The 23,398-nt window shown below is 33.6% G+C and overlaps 2 protein-coding genes, 1 long non-coding RNA gene and 1 pseudogene across 6 annotated transcripts; 1 reads left to right on the forward strand and 3 right to left on the reverse strand.

Annotated features, from left to right (window-relative positions):
* LOC109348718 (B-box zinc finger protein 19-like) lies at positions 28 to 5,123 on the reverse strand. Of its 4 annotated transcripts, none has more exons than XM_019589267.1 (6): positions 4,962 to 5,123; positions 4,604 to 4,726; positions 4,001 to 4,097; positions 1,495 to 1,610; positions 1,164 to 1,400; positions 28 to 385 (listed from the first exon to the last, which is right to left on the reverse strand). In XM_019589267.1, exons 2-6 carry the CDS (start codon positions 4,694 to 4,696, stop codon positions 380 to 382), a joined length of 549 nt encoding a protein of 182 aa, XP_019444812.1. In that variant the 5' UTR covers positions 4,697 to 4,726; positions 4,962 to 5,123; the 3' UTR covers positions 28 to 379. The 4 variants fall into 4 exon arrangements, with proteins under 4 accessions (XP_019444812.1, XP_019444811.1, XP_019444810.1 ...); XM_019589266.1 differs by having other exon boundaries at positions 4,853 to 5,122; XM_019589265.1 differs by lacking the exons at positions 4,001 to 4,097; positions 4,604 to 4,726; positions 4,962 to 5,123 and adding exons at positions 1,696 to 1,792; positions 2,299 to 2,421; positions 2,657 to 2,812.
* On the forward strand, positions 11,665 to 19,853 carry LOC109350384 (kinesin-like protein KIN-7F). The gene is made up of 19 exons (XM_019591624.1): positions 11,665 to 12,222; positions 12,472 to 12,561; positions 12,687 to 12,787; positions 12,875 to 12,988; positions 13,061 to 13,142; positions 13,281 to 13,348; positions 13,435 to 13,500; positions 13,605 to 13,729; positions 13,995 to 14,331; positions 14,805 to 14,894; positions 14,969 to 15,846; positions 15,878 to 15,923; positions 16,010 to 16,075; positions 16,180 to 16,304; positions 16,597 to 16,933; positions 17,024 to 17,113; positions 17,188 to 18,123; positions 18,606 to 18,928; positions 19,334 to 19,853. Exons 1-19 carry the CDS (start codon positions 12,018 to 12,020, stop codon positions 19,656 to 19,658), a joined length of 4,404 nt encoding a protein of 1,467 aa, XP_019447169.1. The 5' UTR covers positions 11,665 to 12,017; the 3' UTR covers positions 19,659 to 19,853.
* LOC109348730 lies at positions 20,045 to 21,275 on the reverse strand. The gene is made up of 3 exons (XR_002107783.1): positions 20,830 to 21,275; positions 20,530 to 20,743; positions 20,045 to 20,111 (listed from the first exon to the last, which is right to left on the reverse strand). It is a non-coding gene; the product is annotated as an uncharacterized LOC109348730 (long non-coding RNA).
* Positions 23,255 to 23,398, reverse strand: part of LOC109348721 — a 64,429-nt pseudogene continuing 64,285 nt past the window's right edge.

Genomic DNA, 23,398 nt, shown 5'->3' on the forward strand with positions numbered 1-23,398 from the left:
GCTTGGCAAAACTTTGCATTTAAAAAATTAAAGGAGAATCACTTTTCCCCTGGATTTTCTGGGGGAACATAATGGCATACAAAAACTAAACCAGAAACAAAAGTTAAGACACAATGCACTAAAAGGAATCATAGATTTGCAGTTAACAATGCTTTGCAGTACAGATATGATGTGTTGAACTACCAAGTTGAATTCCTACATAGGCAAACAAACTCCTCAAAAGACATTGGTCTCTCAATGCATTATTTGCCAGTACAGGATGCTAACAGAAAAAATGTCAACCTTGAGACTAGCAAGAATGAGAACAATGTGAAGCTTTTGTTATTGGTAGTTTTCCGGCATGAGATCCTTCCGGAACTGCATTGCCTAGTTGGATGATTTATTGCTGCCAATTAAAGAAAAGCATTCATGAGTATTATAATTGAATGCATTGTGTTTAGTACAAATATACAAGATTCTACTTCTGTCCTGTCATTAAATGAATGCATTGAAGATGGAAACATGGACAGTATATAATTGAGATTATGTTGGGGTGTTCAATTATCATCATATCCTTGTTCAGATCAACTTTTAACCAATTATAGTTGAAGTTTTTAAAGTACTGCTGAAATTTCAGTTATAAAAGGCAGAATCCAGACCAGAGATTTTTATAAGTTTTGATCTTCTGAAGAAACCAATTCCGAAGATGTGGATTCCTATATTGCAATCATAACTATCTTAGCCATCTGAACAAGTTCACTATATTTAGAGTACCACCAGAAATGGAATTAGCACCACTAACCAAAGATGTGTGTATTCTTATAAAAATTAAATTGTACTAATAGGGTTAAGATAATTAGGATTGCAATATGGGAACTCATTGGAGTGCCATGTGATTTTTGAATTACTTTATGATTATCTATTAACAGAGCTAATTTCAATTTGAAAGCATTTGCAGGCTACAGCATCCCATTTATGTAAAAACATGTCTTCTGTTTGCGAGTTGGGTTTTGGAGGGGAACGAGTGGAACTGGAAGGCTTGAGAGCCGTGAAATGTACTGGTGAGATGGCGCTAAAGCCCACCATTTCCCTTCCTTCCCCTCCAAAACTCAACTCGTAAACAGGCCCTAACAGAATAGAGATTCTAAACTAGCCAGAAAAAGTTACTTCCATTGTGCTCTCACCTGGTTATTAGATAGGTGTTCATGTATTTTGTTAGGATTCATGTTCAAATCAAACATTTCAGTTTCCATCTTAGCCTGACCATCAGCACCAGGTTCTGGCGATGAAAGCATCATGTGATTTTGTTGCTTATCTCCCATCTTTAGTCTAGGAAGTGAATTTTGCCCTCTTTTAGTCTCACCAGGTTCCACAGTTTGCGAATGAGAGTTTCCAGCAAGACTAGGTTTATCTCCTGGAAACTACGAAACAAGGAAGAAATTTTACATTTTAAGGGAACTACAAGCACCGAGATCATAAATTAAGACCAAATTCAGTTGGATAAGAGAAGCACACCTCAACTCTTTGCCGGAAAAGAAGATATCTTCCATGCGTTCTTTTACCTCCAACATGAACTAACATATCACACTGCAGACAAAGGGAACTTCCATCTGTGTCGCAATAGAAGAAAGCTACATCCACATTGAAAGGGAAAACACATAATAAGCTAAAGGCGTGTGAGGAACAGGATAAGGATAGAGAGAAGAAACTACCTACCAGGTGCATTCTCACATATGTCACAGCGAGGCACGGCACTTGGACTTGCAAGACCAACCCTTACATGCCTGCTAGCTAGCTTATTACACATGTGAACCTATCGCCCCGAAAAAGTTCAAAAATTGAGCACCACTTGAAAGATGTTAACCATGATAACCAAGCCACATTAAAGTAAGCACAAACTTATATTTTAAATTCATATAATTCCCGAAAAAGATTATCAAATACGATCAAAGTCTAATTATGAAGCTAAAATAAAGCTAAAGAATCAAGATGCAGACTCTCAATGTTGCAAACAGTAAACTACTTAAATTCTTCATCAATGGACTTCTCCAAGTTTAATTTATGATATCAAATTTTCTATATTGCTACATTACAGTGAAACATCAAGATTGTGATACACTTTTAGAAACATCAGATACTAATTCATATTAACATTTAGACTCATTGATATAAGGGAAACAGAAACACCAAGACAACATCCTGAACACGAATCAAAACCAAAGCAACAAGATAGTGGGCACAAAAAATCAGCAAAGAAGATCAGAAAAAAACAAAACAGAATTCTATGATACTAAATTACTAATACTAAGTATAAACAACCTTCTCATCACAGGCACGACACAGAGCGGCCTCATCAGCAGCACAGAAAACAATAGCGGCTGCGCTTTCACAAGCATCACAAAGTGTTCGCATGATTGAACACTATCACTTTCATTGCTTCAACTAACAGATACAAATACAAAGAGAGCTTAAGTTAGATACAGCAAAAGAAACACCTCCTTTAATAGAAACAAAATAAATGATATATAAAGAAAATACAAGGCAACAGAAAAAGACAGAGAATTTCACCAAACCCATGTTGGTATATGATGATAGTTTTGTTTTTTCTCTTATATTGCTTGGTATATGTAGGTTGAGGTGATAACTGGTAATGATGATATTGGATAAGGACTATTACTATGATAAAAAGAGAGTGTTTTTGATGAAGGGAGGAATAGGGGTTGGAGTTGATGATTCCAGAAGCAGAAACAGAAGAAAATGAGTGAGAGAGAGAAAAAGACACAATGAGTGTTTGTCAACTATGTTTGGCTGAAAGTGGGGTTAGTTGGTAACCACATGTTCAAAACCAAAGTGGGGTTGAAAGCAACTCGTGCTTCATTCTCACCCTCACATTATGGGACCCACCCACCTCTTTATAATGTCCTTCCATTTTAATGCATCTTTTTTCTTTATTGCCCTTCCATTTCTTTCACTCACAAGCAAACATTAAAGGAATCTTCACTCGATCACCTTTAGTAATTAATTTCCATTCACAATAATTTCATTCTTGCGATGGGAAGTATTTAGAGACTAGATTTCAAAAGTCTTTTTTTTTTATTTCGTATAAGTATTCTTGTATCAAAGGTTAACTCTTTCGCGAATATTTTTTTCTTTACATAAGAGTCGAACATGATATTTTGATTACGGAGAATGAAACATGCACAAAGTAGAACATACATTTTGTCACGTGCCTTTTATTGAATTTAGATGTAGAAAAAACAAATAAAGATTTATGTGTAATCATTGTATTATCTACCATTCATTAGTATTACTTTTATTTAAAAGGCAATATTTTATATTATTTATCTTTTTCTCAAAAAACAAAGGCTTGTGAGAGGAGTTGTTTACCTTTCAAGTTTCCTTTTGAGAGAGACACATAATAATGGCAACTTATTTTTTGCGTAAATCAATTAAGGTGTGTTTTACAATTTGTTAATGTGATATTGATCGGCTAAATTGACTTTGCTTGCTTATATAAACATAATAGTTGGTATGGCACAAAAAGCTTTGAAGTTTTAAGTGAACTTAAGATATGATTTTAAATAAGATGAGATTTTTAATAAAATTTATGACCATAATAATGTAAATAAATATTTAATAAAAAAAGACCACTCAGCTAACTATATTGTTCCCGGCCTGTGCTATGTACGTGTACAAGGGCTTTATGCAATATAGAACTCGTAAGTGTTGGACCTATCAAGTATTTATATGTAAGCCCAACAAAATATTCACTCCCAAAATATTATCTGGTGCACCTACTTCTAATTCATTGCTACTGGGAACCCGTCTGAAAGACCAAATGCTTAACCATGGGCATAGATAAGTTTAGGTTTTAACGTTAAAATAGTAGTTTCAAACTTCAAATATTTTTAAACACATTGTCGCAATAGAAGAAAGCTACATCCACATTGAAAGGGAAAACACATAATAAGCTAAAGGCGTGTGAGGAACAGGATAAGGATAGAGAGAAGAAACTACCTACCAGGTGCATTCTCACATATGTCACAGCGAGGCACGGCACTTGGACTTGCAAGACCAACCCTTACATGCCTGCTAGCTAGCTTATTACACATGTGAACCTATCGCCCCGAAAAAGTTCAAAAATTGAGCACCACTTGAAAGATGTTAACCATGATAACCAAGCCACATTAAAGTAAGCACAAACTTATATTTTAAATTCATATAATTCCCGAAAAAGATTATCAAATACGATCAAAGTCTAATTATGAAGCTAAAATAAAGCTAAAGAATCAAGATGCAGACTCTCAATGTTGCAAACAGTAAACTACTTAAATTCTTCATCAATGGACTTCTCCAAGTTTAATTTATGATATCAAATTTTCTATATTGCTACATTACAGTGAAACATCAAGATTGTGATACACTTTTAGAAACATCAGATACTAATTCATATTAACATTTAGACTCATTGATATAAGGGAAACAGAAACACCAAGACAACATCCTGAACACGAATCAAAACCAAAGCAACAAGATAGTGGGCACAAAAAATCAGCAAAGAAGATCAGAAAAAAACAAAACAGAATTCTATGATACTAAATTACTAATACTAAGTATAAACAACCTTCTCATCACAGGCACGACACAGAGCGGCCTCATCAGCAGCACAGAAAACAATAGCGGCTGCGCTTTCACAAGCATCACAAAGTGTTCGCATGATTGAACACTATCACTTTCATTGCTTCAACTAACAGATACAAATACAAAGAGAGCTTAAGTTAGATACAGCAAAAGAAACACCTCCTTTAATAGAAACAAAATAAATGATATATAAAGAAAATACAAGGCAACAGAAAAAGACAGAGAATTTCACCAAACCCATGTTGGTATATGATGATAGTTTTGTTTTTTCTCTTATATTGCTTGGTATATGTAGGTTGAGGTGATAACTGGTAATGATGATATTGGATAAGGACTATTACTATGATAAAAAGAGAGTGTTTTTGATGAAGGGAGGAATAGGGGTTGGAGTTGATGATTCCAGAAGCAGAAACAGAAGAAAATGAGTGAGAGAGAGAAAAAGACACAATGAGTGTTTGTCAACTATGTTTGGCTGAAAGTGGGGTTAGTTGGTAACCACATGTTCAAAACCAAAGTGGGGTTGAAAGCAACTCGTGCTTCATTCTCACCCTCACATTATGGGACCCACCCACCTCTTTATAATGTCCTTCCATTTTAATGCATCTTTTTTCTTTATTGCCCTTCCATTTCTTTCACTCACAAGCAAACATTAAAGGAATCTTCACTCGATCACCTTTAGTAATTAATTTCCATTCACAATAATTTCATTCTTGCGATGGGAAGTATTTAGAGACTAGATTTCAAAAGTCTTTTTTTTTTATTTCGTATAAGTATTCTTGTATCAAAGGTTAACTCTTTCGCGAATATTTTTTTCTTTACATAAGAGTCGAACATGATATTTTGATTACGGAGAATGAAACATGCACAAAGTAGAACATACATTTTGTCACGTGCCTTTTATTGAATTTAGATGTAGAAAAAACAAATAAAGATTTATGTGTAATCATTGTATTATCTACCATTCATTAGTATTACTTTTATTTAAAAGGCAATATTTTATATTATTTATCTTTTTCTCAAAAAACAAAGGCTTGTGAGAGGAGTTGTTTACCTTTCAAGTTTCCTTTTGAGAGAGACACATAATAATGGCAACTTATTTTTTGCGTAAATCAATTAAGGTGTGTTTTACAATTTGTTAATGTGATATTGATCGGCTAAATTGACTTTGCTTGCTTATATAAACATAATAGTTGGTATGGCACAAAAAGCTTTGAAGTTTTAAGTGAACTTAAGATATGATTTTAAATAAGATGAGATTTTTAATAAAATTTATGACCATAATAATGTAAATAAATATTTAATAAAAAAAGACCACTCAGCTAACTATATTGTTCCCGGCCTGTGCTATGTACGTGTACAAGGGCTTTATGCAATATAGAACTCGTAAGTGTTGGACCTATCAAGTATTTATATGTAAGCCCAACAAAATATTCACTCCCAAAATATTATCTGGTGCACCTACTTCTAATTCATTGCTACTGGGAACCCGTCTGAAAGACCAAATGCTTAACCATGGGCATAGATAAGTTTAGGTTTTAACGTTAAAATAGTAGTTTCAAACTTCAAATATTTTTAAACACATTCATGATTTTGTTTATGTCCATGCAAGCAAAGTTACCCACATGAGTTTTAAATCTGTGCACTAATTGTCAGCATATCATCCAACATTGATTTGTATTATTTTGTTTTGACAGTCAATAATAATTAATAAATCAATGGTAGATGATTTACTAATAGTGTAAAAAACACTTAAACTGTCAGTGTATACATATTAAATCTTACCCATATATGTATTTTTTACACATATATGCAAAGTTATAAATAAGATTGGGGTTTTAAATTTTAATCATGAATCTAAAAGTATCACCTATGAATCTAAAAGCATTAATCATGCTTTTTATAATAATGTTTTATCCTCGTTGATAGGTAATCCTTTAATAGTAGGATGGACCCTCTTAATCAAGTCAACCTACATCTTACCATGTGTTATTATTACTCAAAAGTATAACTACTTTCCTTAAAAACTTAAGATAAAATATAATTTTTTTTATAAAATATGAGAAAATAATATATCCATTAATAGTATAAGATTTTTTATGTTATCGATACATCCTCTAACATTTATTTGTTGCTAATTATTGGTTGTTTTTAAATAAAAGTAATATATATTAAAAATTAATGATAAAAGTAATACATTTAAAAATTACTTTTAACTTTTATGATAAAAAATGTTTTTATATGAGGTTAATGCTAATTATCAAGCCGAAGTAACTCTTTCCTTGTTAACTCATTTAACCATACAAGACCCATTTTCCAGGATGAAAATGAGGTGAGGCAAATAGTTGTGTACATATCTATACTTATTTGTAGATCCAGAGAGTCTAAAAATACAAGAATGTAATATCTATATATTGCGGTGTAAATATATAACCAGTGTATCATTTATCATTCATTTTGATTACTTTTTTTGAAAAATTAACAATAATTAAAAATGAATGATAAATAATGTAATGACATTATAAAAATTGCTTATACTATTAATATATATATCTTTTTTCTCATATTAGAATAGTAGCACACGTGTGTATATATATATTATTTATTGTATTATTATATGGAATAAGCAGGAGAATGTAATAATTATGTCTCATATAATTATTTAATAGTAAAAAATATAGTTAAAGTATGTTGACAAATGTATGGAAGAAATGTTATTGTAGTTTAATAAGTACAATTCATAATAAAAAATAAAATTATTTATAATATCAGTTTAAAAATTACAATATACAAATTTATTTAAAAATAAAATTATAATTATGTGAGTTGGTAGTGGTACATTGCGAATATCATGATAATTATTCTCATCCAAAAAATATTAATATAATTTGAGTAACCATTACAAGTATTTTTAGAATAGTAATGAGAGCAGACATTTTTATTATCCATACCCATTTAGGTTTCTTTGTTGGTTAGCAATCAAACTCAGTCAAGTTTAATTAAGAACGTCACCCTCACACCTTGATGTCTAAGACTAATTTTCTTATTTTGCAATATTTTTATGATTCTTCTAATGAGATATTTTTGGATATATTCTTCCATTATCAAGATAGGACAACTTATAAGGAGTTTTCGGTTTCATCTTCATAGCATCTTGCGCTGTTTGGGATATCCTTTAACAGTTAAACATGACATACATCCAAATGTTATTATTATTCAGATTAATTTCCCCACATGCCCCATAAACATGTGGTCTCTTAAGATTATCGACCTTTTAAAAGTTTTTTTTGATAAGCAAATGAATTAAAGAACAACATAAGAGGTGCCAACCCAATTACACGTTACAAGAGTATTTGATATGTATAATAGGATTAATGCACCATTGTGTGAAGGAATAGAATTTAGGAGTAACATTATTAGGAAGCCAAACCCAAGATCTAATCTATATCAAATCTAAGATTTGGATAAAACTGGGTTGCTCTATCCTAAAGATGATCAAATTCCTTTCACCTTACTTCCACCAAAAGTCGTGAAATTCTAAGAAATTAACAATAGTATTTGGGAAGGTAGAGAGTATGGTTGACAAAGTTCATATTTTCAAGTTGGATTATTCTGGACCATATATTTGACATATATCTACTTTGGAAAGACTGGTTTTTTCTGTAAATTATGAGAAGATATCATTTCACACGTTAAGGAATAATTTGGATTTAATCAAATTCGATAAAGAAAAAATAATAAATCTCACATGGTCAAGCTTAGTAATAATGCACCCATAAATATCTACATAAAACTCAGAAATCGTAAATGCAAATAATTAATGAATTACTAGCATTCACATTATCGATTGTATTTAGTCTTATGATAGTTAATTTGTACTATATATCTTTCAGAAACTCTCATATATATTTTTCTTATATCACTATCATGTAATAAACTAAAATAGTACATTTCGTCCTCATGTGGCACACTTTGTAAACTCTGCTAAAAAACACAGCATGTAATAGAACTCTCCTACTCTTGTGAGGCATGTGTTAGTTGGTCTATTATAAATTTTTTTAAATTATCTGTCGGCTATATATTAAATTGAATAAGAAAAAGTTAAAAAATAAATAATGGGACATACACGTGTAAGCATATTGTTTGAGTACATAGAAGTCCAAATGCATACATAAATGATAAATGGTAGTTTTGTATTCTACTTTCAAATTCACTATGCAACATTCATTTCATAGCACACAACTACACATGCATATGCATAAAGGGTCCCTTTAGTTTCTGTTAAAAATTACTATCCCAAGAAAATTATGTCTTCATATTCTTAGTCAATCAAATTTTAAGAAAATCCTAGTCCTCATCAAGGATGATTTGTCTCTCTCCAAATGGGGAGGACATCTTTTATTCATAAGTTGTGCTATTATATATATCATTAGTCTATGATTGGTTGAAAAAATATAGTCAAGTTAAAAAATTAACAATTAACTATTTTTCTGACCAATTATTGTTGATAGTACATACAGTAACACAATTTATGAGACAACATATGTGTACCCTCAAAATGGCACCTCAACATGCACATGGTATGTTGAAACTACATTACTTGTTACTTGTTTTGGTCAAAAGGTCCCCAGCACCCTTTTCCATTGCCTCACCTTTGGGAATAGTTGTGAAGAACGTAAGTCTCAAACAAAGGTGCACAATGGCCCAAGCACGAGGACAAATTTGATTGATTTGATAATTTTTTATGTATTGATAAAAAAATATTTCCATTATTCTTAATGAAAAAATATATACTTTCATCATAACTAGCCTGGTTGTTAGATGCAAGAATCTTTAAAATGCATTAATCTTTATGTTCTAACTACTGAAACTAGTGATGAGGATAGTAAAGTCTGAAAATTGAAAGTCATCATTATACAGTTGTAAGAATGTGGAAAGTGGGGAAAAGCTAGGTACCATGTGCTTTCATCTAACTTATGGTGTTATAATATTGAGAGCACCCTTTTCCTTTTACAAGGGAGGGAATTAACTTCCGGGGTAAGGAGAAAAAAATTACTTTATATCTTACGTATTTATTATAAGGAAATTCAATAGTCTAAATTAGTAAATTGAATTTTAACCATTAAATTTTACTAGAACGAATGATTGAAATATGAAGTAGTTTTTTTTCATGATCCCTTATTTCCACATACACATCTTTTTCATGCTTACATTTGCATCCATGATGTCCCAACAGCCATTTTAGTTGATATAATTTTGGGATACAAAATATTAACACTAGTTGCATTTAAATTTCATCTGCTACACGATTTCTACTCATTCTCCATAAAAAAAATCTATAAAAAAAAACAGATGAATCAGTGACATAATACATAGGTATCTACGAAATAAAGTGAGTAATAGCAATTAGATGGGGAGAATAATGCAATACATGTGTATATTAGAAGGTAAAAAAAAGATGGCTTCCATACTACTAAGCTTTTTAATGTTCTTTTTAAGTAAATGAATTTAGTAGTGCAAGCTTTTTAATAACATTGATTTTTAAGTAAAGAAAGCTTTTTTTCCTTCTCTAGTGCTCGAATGGGAAATCTTTGATTAGGTTAAAACAACCCTACTAATTTCTACATGTCTAGTGGTAGTACAACATTATTGTATAAAAAAATGGATTAAGCTGGGTTGGTCGATGTATATATATACACAGTGTGTGTCAGTGACACTTGTTATTTTCAGTATTTTTTTTATTGCTGCTCACTGCTCTAAACTAGTGATTCTGTTTCAATTACTTCATCATCTATCTATATGCTATTCATTGAAATTTGGATGTCATCAATCATGCACGCGGTGAAAATTGCCAAATTATATATAGAGTAGATTGGTAATTTTATGTCTAAGTGATTATTCATTCAATGTAGCTTTAGCATGGTAATTTCGGGTTCGTGATTACATCTCTCAATAGATATCACTATCATGAATGAAATCCCTGATATTGAGGATCCAAGATAAAAAAGGAATGTGTTAAAAATTTATAATAAATATCATATAAATAACACAACATTAGATTTTTATTTAGCATGTTTTTTTGACTAGGACAGATTGGAATGATACTAAGCAAGGTAATGCAATAATAAACAATTTAGGAGGGTGACACTATAACCTCTGCTCTGAAAAGCTCAAACTCCCTTTAGACAGAGAATAAAATGAATGAATGAAAGATGGAGCTTTTTCTGCTTTCTCTCTTTACCTCTTAAGCTCTCATGTGTTCTTGCCTTCATTTGCATCAAAATTATCACCTTTTCCATTTGAGATTGCATTAGGTGAGAAATGTTTATCTTTTTTATAAAAAAATTCTGACTTTGAAGTTTGGACTTCCATATTGTGTTCTCCACACCAATTCTTTCTTTTATAGGTGTTTAGGATTAATTTTTTTGGTCTTTGCTGTTAATGTTAATAACTAGAATTTATCTGAGATTTTGTTTGTGTTGAAAATATGAAACTTCCTTGCCTTTGATCCATAATAGCAGTTATCTTAAACTTAGACTCCAAGTTTGCCTATGTGATATTAAACTTTGCTGTCAGAGTAAAATATCATCATCAAAATCTTGTTTAAGTATGATACTTTGCAGTTGAGATTTAATTTATGTTTATTCTTATCCTATTTATGTAAATTTCTTCTAGATTTTGTTTGGATTATGTTGTACATGCTATATTTGGAACTGAAAAGACAGCCAACATAACAATAAAAATAAGAGAGGATTTATAGGTATAGGATTACATCCATTCATTTTTTTTCACCCTTCTGACAACCCATTTTCACATCTTCTCTTTCTGAATTTATTTGCACATGAAGAATGTTTCTTAAAAAATTGAGTCCCAAAGTCCTTATAACCTCTGGTAAATTTTCATATACAAAGTTGTAGTCTTTTCTACATTCCAAGAGAGAGGAAGAATTTGATATTCTATTCCTTGGGATGGGGACCATTCAAGAAAACTCCAAGTTTTCCAATTAGAAAAGTACAGAAACCACCTCATTTTGTTCTAATCATTATAGGACCTTGTGATCTTGGTCAATTGATTTTTTTATTTCCTTCATTTGGCATCTCTGAATATATAATATACAATTGCAAAGAATAATACATGTTTTTTCTGCTGTATGGAATGGTAACCTTTGATTAGTTTGTTGCTGCAGATAATAATTGATGGCTGAAAGCTTGGGTGACCCTTGTGTTCCATACCATCCCAACAAGACAACTCAATCTTTATGAAAACAATCCAAAAGTAGTACTAGATTAAGTGAATACCAAAGTTGCCTTTGAAGGAATGTTCAGAAGTCCAATAACATGTGAAATCTTTCATTATCTTGGAATTTGAGTTTAAACAAGTTTTGAGAAGGAGTTGGAGAAATGGGTTCTATTGGAGGGGAAGAGGCAATGCAACAAGGCCATGAGGAGAGAATTCTTGTGTCTGTTCGTCTTCGTCCTCTAAATGATAAGGAACTTGCAAGAAAGGATGTATCTGAGTGGGAATGCACTAATGATACTACCATCATATGCAGGAACAACCTTTCAGCTTCTGATAGGTCCCTCTATCCAACAGCATATTCATTTGGTATGAAGAAAAACACATCTTTACAATTCCATATAAGGCTTCGATTTAATGCAGCCTTCGATTGTGTATAAATTTTCCAGTTTATGTTACAAATCTGGTCATATCTGAACATGTTGAAATTGGTCCTTTGGTTTTATCACTGAACCCATTCTGCCATGATTATAGTTTACTTTTACTCAGCAGAATAGATGAACTATGATAAATTTTGCTTCTTTCTTCTGATTTTCCTTGCATTCCTTTTGGCTCTAGATAGAGTATTTAGGGGGGATTGCTCCACAAGGCAGGTGTACGAAGAAGCAGCGAAGGAAGTTGCATTGTCGGTTGTAAGTGGCATAAACTGTGAGTTTCTTTCCTCTGCTTCTTTTCCTCCTTCATCAGCATTAGCATCAATGGAACTCCTACGTTAACATATTCCTTCGCTCTCTTTCTTGGCCTCTATGGTCTTTGGTTTTCAACTTGATCAGCAAGCATTTTTGCATATGGGCAAACAAGTAGTGGAAAGACACACACCATGAGTGGTATAACTGAGTACGCTGTAGAAGACATCTATAACTACATATATAAGGTACTGAAATGTGAACAAATCAGCATAACATGGCATAACTGTTGTCACTCTCAACCATTTTTTGATTAAGTTTTGCTTTTTCTATAGCACCCGGAAAGACAATTTGTTTTGAAGTTTTCAGCAATTGAGATTTATAATGAATCTGTAAGGGACCTCCTTAGTGCAGATTCTTCTCCTCTCAGACTTCTTGATGATCCAGAGGTAAATATCTTCTTCACTTTCCTTATAGAGCTAGTACATGTATATTTTAATCACAGTATGTCAATTTTACAGAGAGGGACAGTTATTGAGAAACTGACCGAGGAAACTCTGAGAGACTGGAACCATTTTACAGAACTTATTGCTTTCTGCGAAAGTAAGGACGGTTTGAGCGATTCTCGATTCAACCAAGTTACCTTGATTGCATTTCTTTTGTTTTCTGTTGATCTTTGCAAAAACATTATGCAGCTATTATTGGCTGAATACTTTTCTTCAATTGATTGAACTTTCGCAGCTCAAAGGCAGATAGGGGAGACAACACTGAATGATGCAAGCTCCAGATCTCATCAGATTCTCAGATTGGTATTATATGTTACTATTTTTGATAGAGGACTATGAGCTCTTATCTACATTTTATCTTACATTTCCTAAACAATGTGCTTCTTCAGACAATTGAAAGTTCTGCACTTGAATTCCGTGGAAATGACAAGTCTAGCTCTCTTGCTGCTTCAGTGGTATGACCAATATGATCATTTCATAGGAAAATACTTGACATGACAATTTATAATGTTAAAAAACAACTACAGGAAATCAAATGATGATATTGTTTTGGGTGCAGAATTTTGTTGATCTTGCAGGAAGTGAGCGTGTATCCCAAACCAATTCAGCTGGTACGAGGTTGAAAGAGGGTTGCCACATAAATCGTAGTTTACTAACTCTAGGAACTGTTATCCGCAAACTCAGGTTAGCTAGTGAAGATCATGTTTCAATATTTGGGACATTCTAAAATCCAGAACATCATTACATACTCATTCAAGTTTACCCATCCTAAAATGATTTCCATATAAAACCTCAAACTCATATGCACTCCTTTATCTGCACATACAGTGTACTTTATCTGCTGAATGACTCTTTATAATCAATATTTGATGCCATAAAGATATTATACACTGTTTTTTGTGGAAATATTTATTTCACTCTTACCTCAATGTGATGAATTTGGTCGCAGCAAGGGGAGAAATGGACATATTCCTTTCAGGGATTCAAAGCTAACACGCATATTACAGTCCTCATTAGGAGGCAATGCTAAAACTGCAATCATCTGCACAATGAGCCCGGCACGGAGCCATGTTGAACAAACCAGAAACACCCTTTTATTTGCAAGCTGTGCTAAAGAAGTGGCAACTAGTGCACAAGTCAATGTAGTGGTGTCTGATAAAGCACTAGTCAAGCAATTGCAAAAGGAGGTTTCTAGACTGGAAACTGAATTGAGAATTTCAGCGACACCCCACCCGATATCCGATTCTACAGCACTATTGAGAGAGAAAGACCGCGAGATTGAGATGGTAATGAGAAAATTTTGTGATTAAGTTCATTTTCTTAATGGTAAAATATACAGTTTGTTGTATGTATCACATCACATCTAGGAAACGCACTAAAATCTCACAGACATCAAATCCTACATAACATTCTGTGCATAGCACAAGTATGCGCTTGATGTATTGTATGATATTGAAGAGTGAATTTGAGAGATATGAAATCTGAATTCTCCCATTCAATCTATTTCAAAGAATCTGGAGCTTCATAGACATACAAGTGGCATTTAACTAACTAAACCTGAAAGCTATGCGTAACTAACAGCTAAAAATAACCATTTACAATTAATCATAACAGAATTCTAACTAGTCGCTAGTTAATTTAGCCAAGCTGAGTTGTGATATATGAGGAAGGAGGACATTGGAGCTCTGCTACCTTTGAGCAAGTGTTTCTTATGGCTGCAAATATGAACTCTGTTGTTACCCCTTTGTTATGTATGCAGTTAAAGAAAGAGGTACGTGAGCTGATGTTAAAGCTGGATCGGGCACAATCTCAAATGAAGGACATGGCCCAAGTGGCTGAAGATGATGTGGTGAGTATATATGCCTACCCTTAAACATAAAAATTAGTAAGTGATATTCTTTTTTAATCTAATTACTCTTCCAGCCACATCTCCAGGAAAGCATGGATCTTCAATATCCCAGATTACGTGTGAGAAATACATGGGACTTCGAAAATCAATCGGATGAACCAAATATATTAAGTGATGGTGTGGAGAGTATCAGGTCGTTTCATGCATCTCAATATTCAGATGGACACAGTATTAGTTCCGATGAGAACTTGTTCCAACTGCCTGACCTTGAAAAGAATCTCCCTATCAGGATTGCTTCTCCAGGGATATCCATTGCAAGCACTGATGCTGTAAGTAACGATTTGGATCAGAAAAGTGTCGATGATGAGCATGAAGGGGAACATTGTAAGGATGTTAGATGCATTGAGTCAGAAGACATGATTGCAAACACACATACACACTCAAACCAAGCAGATTTAAGCCCAAAAAATACATACACTAACTCTAATACAGCTAACTTCAGATTGACTGTAGTTGATAATGGAGACAAGAAAAATATGGATTTGAGTCCTTCTGAATTGAAGGAAGACAAAAAATTGGATCACTCGCGCCAAGGTTTTGCACTTCCCTCAACAGAAACAATTTCTCCTTGGATGTCAAGATACAGTTCATTTAGTTGTAAAACCTTGAAGTTGAGCAGAAGTAGAAGTTGTAAAGGAAGTCTCATGAAAAGTTCATCCTCAGATTGGTTTGATATGGAAGAAATAATGCAGAACACACCCGAAATGGGGGATGAAAAAGACTTCTCTATAAGACCTGGGGGGTTTCAAAGGAAGGTTTATACCCTAAATTATAATGCCAATGTGGAGAGAAAGTCATTGGATAGCTATATAAATTTTGTTGGTGGTGCACAGATTGCGGAATCCTCCACTAACAAGGAAACTGAGAGCAATGGTCCAAATGGAGATGCCAGGCAAAATGGAAGTTTCAATTTAGTGCCTGACAACACTGAATGATGCAAGCTCCAGATCTCATCAGATTCTCAGATTGGTATTATATGTTACTATTTTTGATAGAGGACTATGAGCTCTTATCTACATTTTATCTTACATTTCCTAAACAATGTGCTTCTTCAGACAATTGAAAGTTCTGCACTTGAATTCCGTGGAAATGACAAGTCTAGCTCTCTTGCTGCTTCAGTGGTATGACCAATATGATCATTTCATAGGAAAATACTTGACATGACAATTTATAATGTTAAAAAACAACTACAGGAAATCAAATGATGATATTGTTTTGGGTGCAGAATTTTGTTGATCTTGCAGGAAGTGAGCGTGTATCCCAAACCAATTCAGCTGGTACGAGGTTGAAAGAGGGTTGCCACATAAATCGTAGTTTACTAACTCTAGGAACTGTTATCCGCAAACTCAGGTTAGCTCGTGAATATCATGGTTCAATACTTGGGACATTCTTAAATCCAGAACATTAATAAATATACTCATTCATGTTTACACTACTTTTAATTCTCTTGTAATGGATCTAAAAGTAGAAGCTTTGTCTTGCAAGCAATTGAGCTTTGGATAAGTTTGAAAGAACACAGACATATTCTGGATTTATAGTGTCAATTATAATCAATGTTTGATGTGCTAAGAATATTTTAGACTTTTATTTTTGGGGCAATATTTCTTTCCCTCTGACCTCAATGTAATGAATTTGGTTGCAGCAAGGGGAGAAATGGACATATCCCTTTCAGAGATTCAAAGCTAACACGAATATTACAGTCGTCGTTAGGAGGTAATGCTAGAAGCGCGATCATCTGCACCATGAGCCCTGCACGTAGCCACGTTGAACAAACCAGAAACACCCTCTTATTTGCATGCTGTGCTAAAGAAGTGGCAACCAATGCACAAGTCAATGTGGTGGTGTCTGATAAAGCACTAGTTAAGCAATTGCAAAAGGAGGTGTCTAGATTGGAAAGTGAATTGAGAAATTCATGGACACCCCGCCCTATATCTGATTCTACAGTGCTATTGAGAGAAAAAGACCGTGAAATTGAGATGGTAATGATAAACTTGTATGATACCTTTGAGCATGTGTTTCTTGTGGCTGCAAATATGAACTTTGTTGTTGCCCCTTTGTAATGTATGCAGTTGAAAAAGGAGGTACAAGAACTGACTTTAAAGCTGGACCGGGCGCAATCTCAAATTAAGGACATGGCTCAAGTGGTTGAAGACGATGTGGTGAGTTTATTTGCCTACACTAAAACATTAAAACTAGTAAGTGATGTTCCCCTTTGATCTAATTATTGTTCCAGCCACATCTCCAGGAAAGCATGGATCTTCAATATCCCAAATTACGCGTAAGAAATACATGGGATTTTGAAAATCAATCCGACGAACCAAATGTATTAAGTGATGGTGAGGAGAGTATCAGGTCTTTTCATGCATCTCAATATTCAGATGGACACAGTATTAGTTCTGATGAGAATTTGTTCCAACTTCCTGACCTTGAAAAGAATCTTCCTATCAGAAGTGCTTCCCCAGGACTATCTGTTGCAAGCAGTGATGCTATAAGTAATGATTTTGATCAGAAGAACATCGATGATCAGCATGAAGAGGAACACTGTAAGGAAGTTAGGTGCATTGAATCAGAAGATGTAATTACAAACACACAGACACACTCCAACCAAGCAGATTTAAGCCCAAATAATACATACACTGACTCTAATACATCATCTCCTGCTGTAAATACAGCTAACTCAGAATTGACTGATAATGGAGACAAGAAAAATATGGATTTGACTTCTTCTGAGTTGAAGGAAGACAAAAGATTGGATCACTTGCGCCAAGATTTTGCATTTCCATCAACAGAAAACATTTCTCCTTGGCTAACAAGATATAGTTCATTTAATTATAGAACCATGAATTTGAGCAGAAGTAGAAGTTGCAAAGAAAATCTCATGAAAAGTTCATCTTCGGATTGGTTTGAGATGGAAGAAATAATGCAGAGCACACCTCAAATGGGGGATGAAAAAGATTTTCCCGGAAGACCCGAGAGGTTTCAAAGGAAGTTTTACGCACTAAATTATAATGCCAATCCTGAGAGACAGTCATTGGATAGCTATATAAGTTTTGTTGGTGATGCACAGAATGTGGAATCCTCCACTAACAAGGAATCTGAGAGCAATGGTGAATTAGCTTCAAGAGGAAAGGCTAACAAAACAAGTTTGAATTTAATGACTGACCATGAGGTAATATTCTATTTTACACATTCCCTCCTTTCCCTCTTTAACTTGGCCTTATTCCTGGCTTTGATGGCCAAATATCAGTTATTGGATCTAGCTAAGAGTTTTTTTTACCATTGCTCTATGGTTCATTTCATAATTCTTCTTAACCACCTATTTTAATGATACAATAGCACATGTACTGAAAGCCATTGCCTCTTTTAAGTTGTTTTGATTTAGATTAGTTATATTGTTAGTTGCTTTACTTGAATATACAAGTCTGCATTGCATTGTGTTAGGAGTCCCGCATTTAGTAGAATAAAAAACTCAATCAATTCTTTTGGGTTGAGCTCTCCTCATGTAAAGTCCTAACAGATTGTGTACTTTCACCTTTTTCTCTCACTCTATCAAGTCTAGAATATTTGGTTTGCTCTCAATTATATGGTCTTCCTTGGCCTGGTGGTATTGAAATGTAAGTCATTGATTCTTTATGTTGTTTGTAATGACAGGTTACAGAGAAAGGAACAAATCCAATCATTATTACTACTAAGGAATTCAAAGATGTAGGGTTGGACCCAATGCAAGCTGATATAGAAAATCATTCAAACTGGCCTTCAGAGTTTAAAAGGCTCCAAAGAGAGATTGTTGAACTCTGGGATGCTTGTAATATTTCATTGATTCACAGGACTTACTTTTTCCTTCTATTCAAAGGGGACCCATCAGACTCTATTTACATGGAAGTAGAGCTTAGAAGGCTATCCTATATTAAGCAAACTTTTTCCCAAGGAAATCAGATTGTGGAAAGTGGACTTACCCTTACCCCTGACTCAAGGTAACATTTCATGTATGAGTGATGTTATATAATTAATAACTCAGTCGCACATTAAAAAATAAGTCTCATATTGTCTACCTCATTGTTCAATGTCTAGACATATTAGGTTACTACTCGATTTTGAGATGAAAACTTAACATATTGTAGATATGTAACTAGATAACTTGATATTATGACACACAACTTTGAACCAAAGTCTATACTAATGTTTGTCTTAAAATATTTGATATGTGGTTGAAGTTTATAGAGTTTAAAATCTATGTACCGACAATGTAAACTTTATTGATTTGTATTATTTTTGTTTAAGAGCCAATAATGGTTAATAAATCAGTATATACATATTAAATGTAAGTTTATATTATTGAGTAATAATAAAACCATCCAATGCCTATGACTTGAAAACAGCATAAGAAACCTGAGAAGAGAGAGGCAGATGTTGAGCAAGCAAATTCAGAGAAGGCTATCTAAGTCAGAAAGAGAGAACCTATACTTGAAATGGGGTCTTCGTTTAAGTTCAAAGCATAGAAGGTTGCAGTTGTCACATCGCTTATGGAGTGAAACAAAAGATATGGAACATGCTAGAGAGAGTGCAGAAATTGTTGCAAAGCTGGTTGGTTCTGTAGAACCACATCGGGCTTTTAAGGAGATGTTTGGACTCAACTTTGCCCCACGACCCACGAGTAAGAAATCTTTTGGTTGGACAGCAAGTATGAAGAATATTTTGTTGTGAGTTTGGGTTTTAACATTTTTGGATATTTGCTTTGCCCATTGTATAAATTTCATTTAACAAATGCTTCTTTTTTACCTTCTCGGCTGTTCCTTTTAAAACAAATTGATTTCTTTCGTTTGTTTCTAACTTGATTGCCATTGATTGTAAAGTGGTTTGTAAAGGTTGTGAAATTCTATGGTCATAGTTTTGTTCATATGTTGTAGTCTTTGTCTTTCATAAAACATCATGAATGGTTAACTATGACCTAATATCTTTGATTATTTAATGTTTTTCTTTCATTTTATTTCCCCCAATAGTTTCATATGACAAATAAGTATTATATACATAATGAAGAAGCAAATAAGTATTACAATGATGAGACATAGTTTACAAATTACAGAGCTTGCAATTGCATACCATGTATAAGCAAAGTCTCCTGAGATTCTGCCAGCCTTTTGTATGTAGCTGCTAGCACTGTATCCGAAGATTACATGAAGTGAAAATATTGGAGAAAATTCAAATTAACTGAGGTAAAAAAACCTGCACTAGAATCTGTCTAATCCGCTAATGAAGCAAAGAGGAAACATTTTTTTGTTTAAGAAAAGGTGATGAAATCATAAAGAATGCGCAAGAGAAGGTTTACTATTTCAAGTTATTATACAAAAGAAGGTTTGTTTCACTATTTCATAAGCACAAACATATCTCAAGAACTAGTAGCATGAGCATCAAACAACAGTTTAACTGAGAATAAGGACATATCTGGCTATCCACACTGGTGACTTTGATTACTACTTGCATCATTATAGAAGGGGACTATTACTACACATACTTTCTGGGTTTAATAACATCAGTTTGTAAATAATGAATAACTTAGTTGTAAACCACATATTACCTTTCTTACATTGTACTTCTATGGGATAACAGCATTGTACCATACATTGCCATAATTCAGCTGAGTTCATTTATAATTGGACCATAAGAAATGCAAAGTATTGCAGTTAGTAACAAAGAAATATATTCAATTAATTACAGAAATACATTCAAATGCAGGTTTGACCAGACCACTTTATACTCCAATGCTTCATCTAAACATGAGACAGAATTTCCTGAAAGCAATAAGAACATTGATAAAAGCAACTGGCATCAACCGGAAAAAAAAACACTCAAATTTTATCCTAAAACTTTGCGGTACCTCAACAACATTTTCTGTTCAGATCACAACTATCTCTGTCGATTGAATGTTGCCTGAAAGCCTTGTACAGTGGCACAAAAGAAAACCCATCAAGAAGCTTGAGACACTTTAAGTCCCACTTTCACATCCATAACTCGACAAGGAAATGCTCACTGCAAATGATTAAATAGATAATATGAACAGAGAAAATTCAAGTAAAAAAATATTAGATGCCAGTTACAGCTAGGACAGAGAATGAAAAGTAGCTGCAACTATGGTCTGAAGTTATAAAAAAAACAGAAGGCACATAGAACCTCTGAACCTCAAAGATCATGTATGCATATAAGCAAAGGTTTTATGCATTTGTGCATAATCATCACCTTCCATAAAATCCATGTAATAGACACAGTATTACTACAGTACTATAATTTCATGAACACAATCAATTGTAAAATGAGAAGGCACATTTGTACCACATGCTTGGTAAATCTAGAAATATAGTGAAATAACTTACATTAAAGTCAAGTTTATTCAGGAGACACATGCTTCTCATGTTGTGAAGCACTGGCAGGTCCAAAACAAAAAGCTGCCATTCATCAAAACTATAATTTTCAGGAAAGCACTAGTTTTGAAAGAAATTGTTAATTAAAAGCCTTTATAATCAAATAAAAACAAGGTTGTTGATATCTAACACCTCTAACCTTTCAGAGTAACCGGTATTCGGTAAGAGTGACATAGGCACCCAAGTTTAGCAGCAACCAAACCATGCACTTTCCAGCACCAAGTTTTGCTGAAACCCAACAAGGCATCTTCCAGCACCAAAGCTCAACATACTCATCCGGAACTATACTACTAGGCCACTCAACTCAAATGGATACCCCCTTCATATTCTCAGTTATGCAGTTTCAAAATCATCACCAAAGCAATGTTGAAAATGGTGGTCATAGTCTGCATAGATGAAGATAAGTAACATTAACAACAGTAACTAACTTCTCTTCCTCCACTTCATAAAGGATATTTTATCTTGCTCTCCATATTATCAAACTAGGCTACACAGAGGGAAATACATTGGCATATAGGATTAGTCAAGGCACTCAAAATAGATTAAGGATATGGGACACTATTCCCAGAGGAGCAGTCCAAATCTAAGAGACGGACCTCTCCCATATGTACTAGCTTAGTTTGTATATTCTTTCTAATGTACCAAAAAAAAACAAGTGCTACACAAGAATTTCTAATTTATAAAACAAACATAATTGACCTACTGGCTAGACATAGTTAGAAGGAGCCAGTGAGATAAGTCAACCTGAAATATGTGCAAGCATTACAACAATAATAATGATTCATGTTACTGTGCCACATGTATCACCGTTTGTTAACATCATCTTCTATAAATGCAGTCATCAAAACCATGTTCATGAAGCTTATACTTATAAATAACTGAATAAAACTAGACGCTCAATTTACAAAATTTGCATTTCTAAATAAAACCCAAAGGGGCACTAGGTGTTAAGGATACAAAAAGAAAGAAATTTAGCCTCCAAGAAAGAAATACTGGCTTAGTTACGTACCCAGTGATGTGTTTGATGCCAGCTTATACAGGACCAGGACCAGCTTAGGCAGAAAGATATATAAAAAATAATAATAGCAATAATTAATACTGTATTTACTGTAATAGCAATTGGTTGAAAGAAAGAAAAAGACAACAAATTGAAAAGAAAACAACACTTTCTATCCAGGAAGGAAATATTGACAAGTTAACTACTAAGGTCACATACGAAAGAACAAGTCATTACCTCTTCATGTTGTCCGCTTTTCTCTCTAGCATGATCCAGATAGTGAAGCATATGGGCTAAGCACGAATTATGTGATTACTATGTTTTTGTTAGATGATTATTCACTCTACAATGAACTTGGTCAGAAAGCTTTAAGATATTGATTATTTTCACAAGCTCATGGTCCATGCAGTGATACAACTTGTGGACAGCAGATGTAGTTCCCGATAGACACATAGAGCATAACTAAAGTCTTGCTTTTAGACGTTGGTTTCATATTGATTGTGTCAAGGAGCACATAAGTTTGGTTCGGTTGCTGAAGTAGTGGGGCAGATGTGTTCAGTTCATGAGCACAGCATAGAACCTTCACTTCCCACGTACCATAATCCGTAGTATTTTCGAATCATGCATTTATCAAACTCATCCACTTAAAATAATGCTAAAAAGTCGATGTCTCCCAAAATCCAAACAAATGATCTACCTTTGCATCTATTTGTTGGTTACTTTTGCTTTCATCCAAACGAGGATTCCAGGTACTTCATAGTTGAAACTTGAGACTATGGTTTTAGATTTTTTTAGTGAGCTTGCAAGTTAAATGTTTTGCAATTTTTCATTAGTGATTAGTAAGCTAAAAAACAAGAGCATTGTACAGGTAAATGTTAAATAGAGAACTATTGAGGATGTAACTAGGATGAAGGCAAACCAGCAGTAATATCATCTTCAATCCCGCATTCGTTCGTCCCTCTTTTGATCTTGAAGTATCCATCCTGCAATTTAGATAGATTTAATTTATGTTTATTCTTATCCTATTTATG

Source organism: Lupinus angustifolius, chromosome LG06 (assembly GCF_001865875.1).
Source record: "Lupinus angustifolius cultivar Tanjil chromosome LG06, LupAngTanjil_v1.0, whole genome shotgun sequence".
NCBI classification, from domain to species: domain Eukaryota; kingdom Viridiplantae; phylum Streptophyta; class Magnoliopsida; order Fabales; family Fabaceae; genus Lupinus; species Lupinus angustifolius.

What these genes read in the sequence shown, in the direction of transcription:
- LOC109348718 (XM_019589267.1), bottom strand. Translation starts at nt 4,696, where the DNA reads ATGCGAACACTTTGTGATGCTTGTGAAAGCGCAGCCGCTATTGTTTTC. An exon ending in GTCGTGCCTGTGATGAGAAG is followed by an intron (nt 4,098 to 4,603) that starts GTTGTTTATACT and finishes TCGGGGCGATAG; the next exon opens with GTTCACATGTGTAATAAGCT. An exon ending in TTTTCCGGCAAAGAGTTGAG is followed by an intron (nt 1,401 to 1,494) that starts GTGTGCTTCTCT and finishes CTTGTTTCGTAG; the next exon opens with TTTCCAGGAGATAAACCTAG.
- LOC109350384 (XM_019591624.1), top strand. Translation starts at nt 12,018, where the DNA reads ATGGGTTCTATTGGAGGGGAAGAGGCAATGCAACAAGGCCATGAGGAG. An exon ending in GCTCTCTTGCTGCTTCAGTG is followed by an intron (nt 16,076 to 16,179) that starts GTATGACCAATA and finishes TTTTGGGTGCAG; the next exon opens with AATTTTGTTGATCTTGCAGG. An exon ending in AAGACCGTGAAATTGAGATG is followed by an intron (nt 16,934 to 17,023) that starts GTAATGATAAAC and finishes TAATGTATGCAG; the next exon opens with TTGAAAAAGGAGGTACAAGA.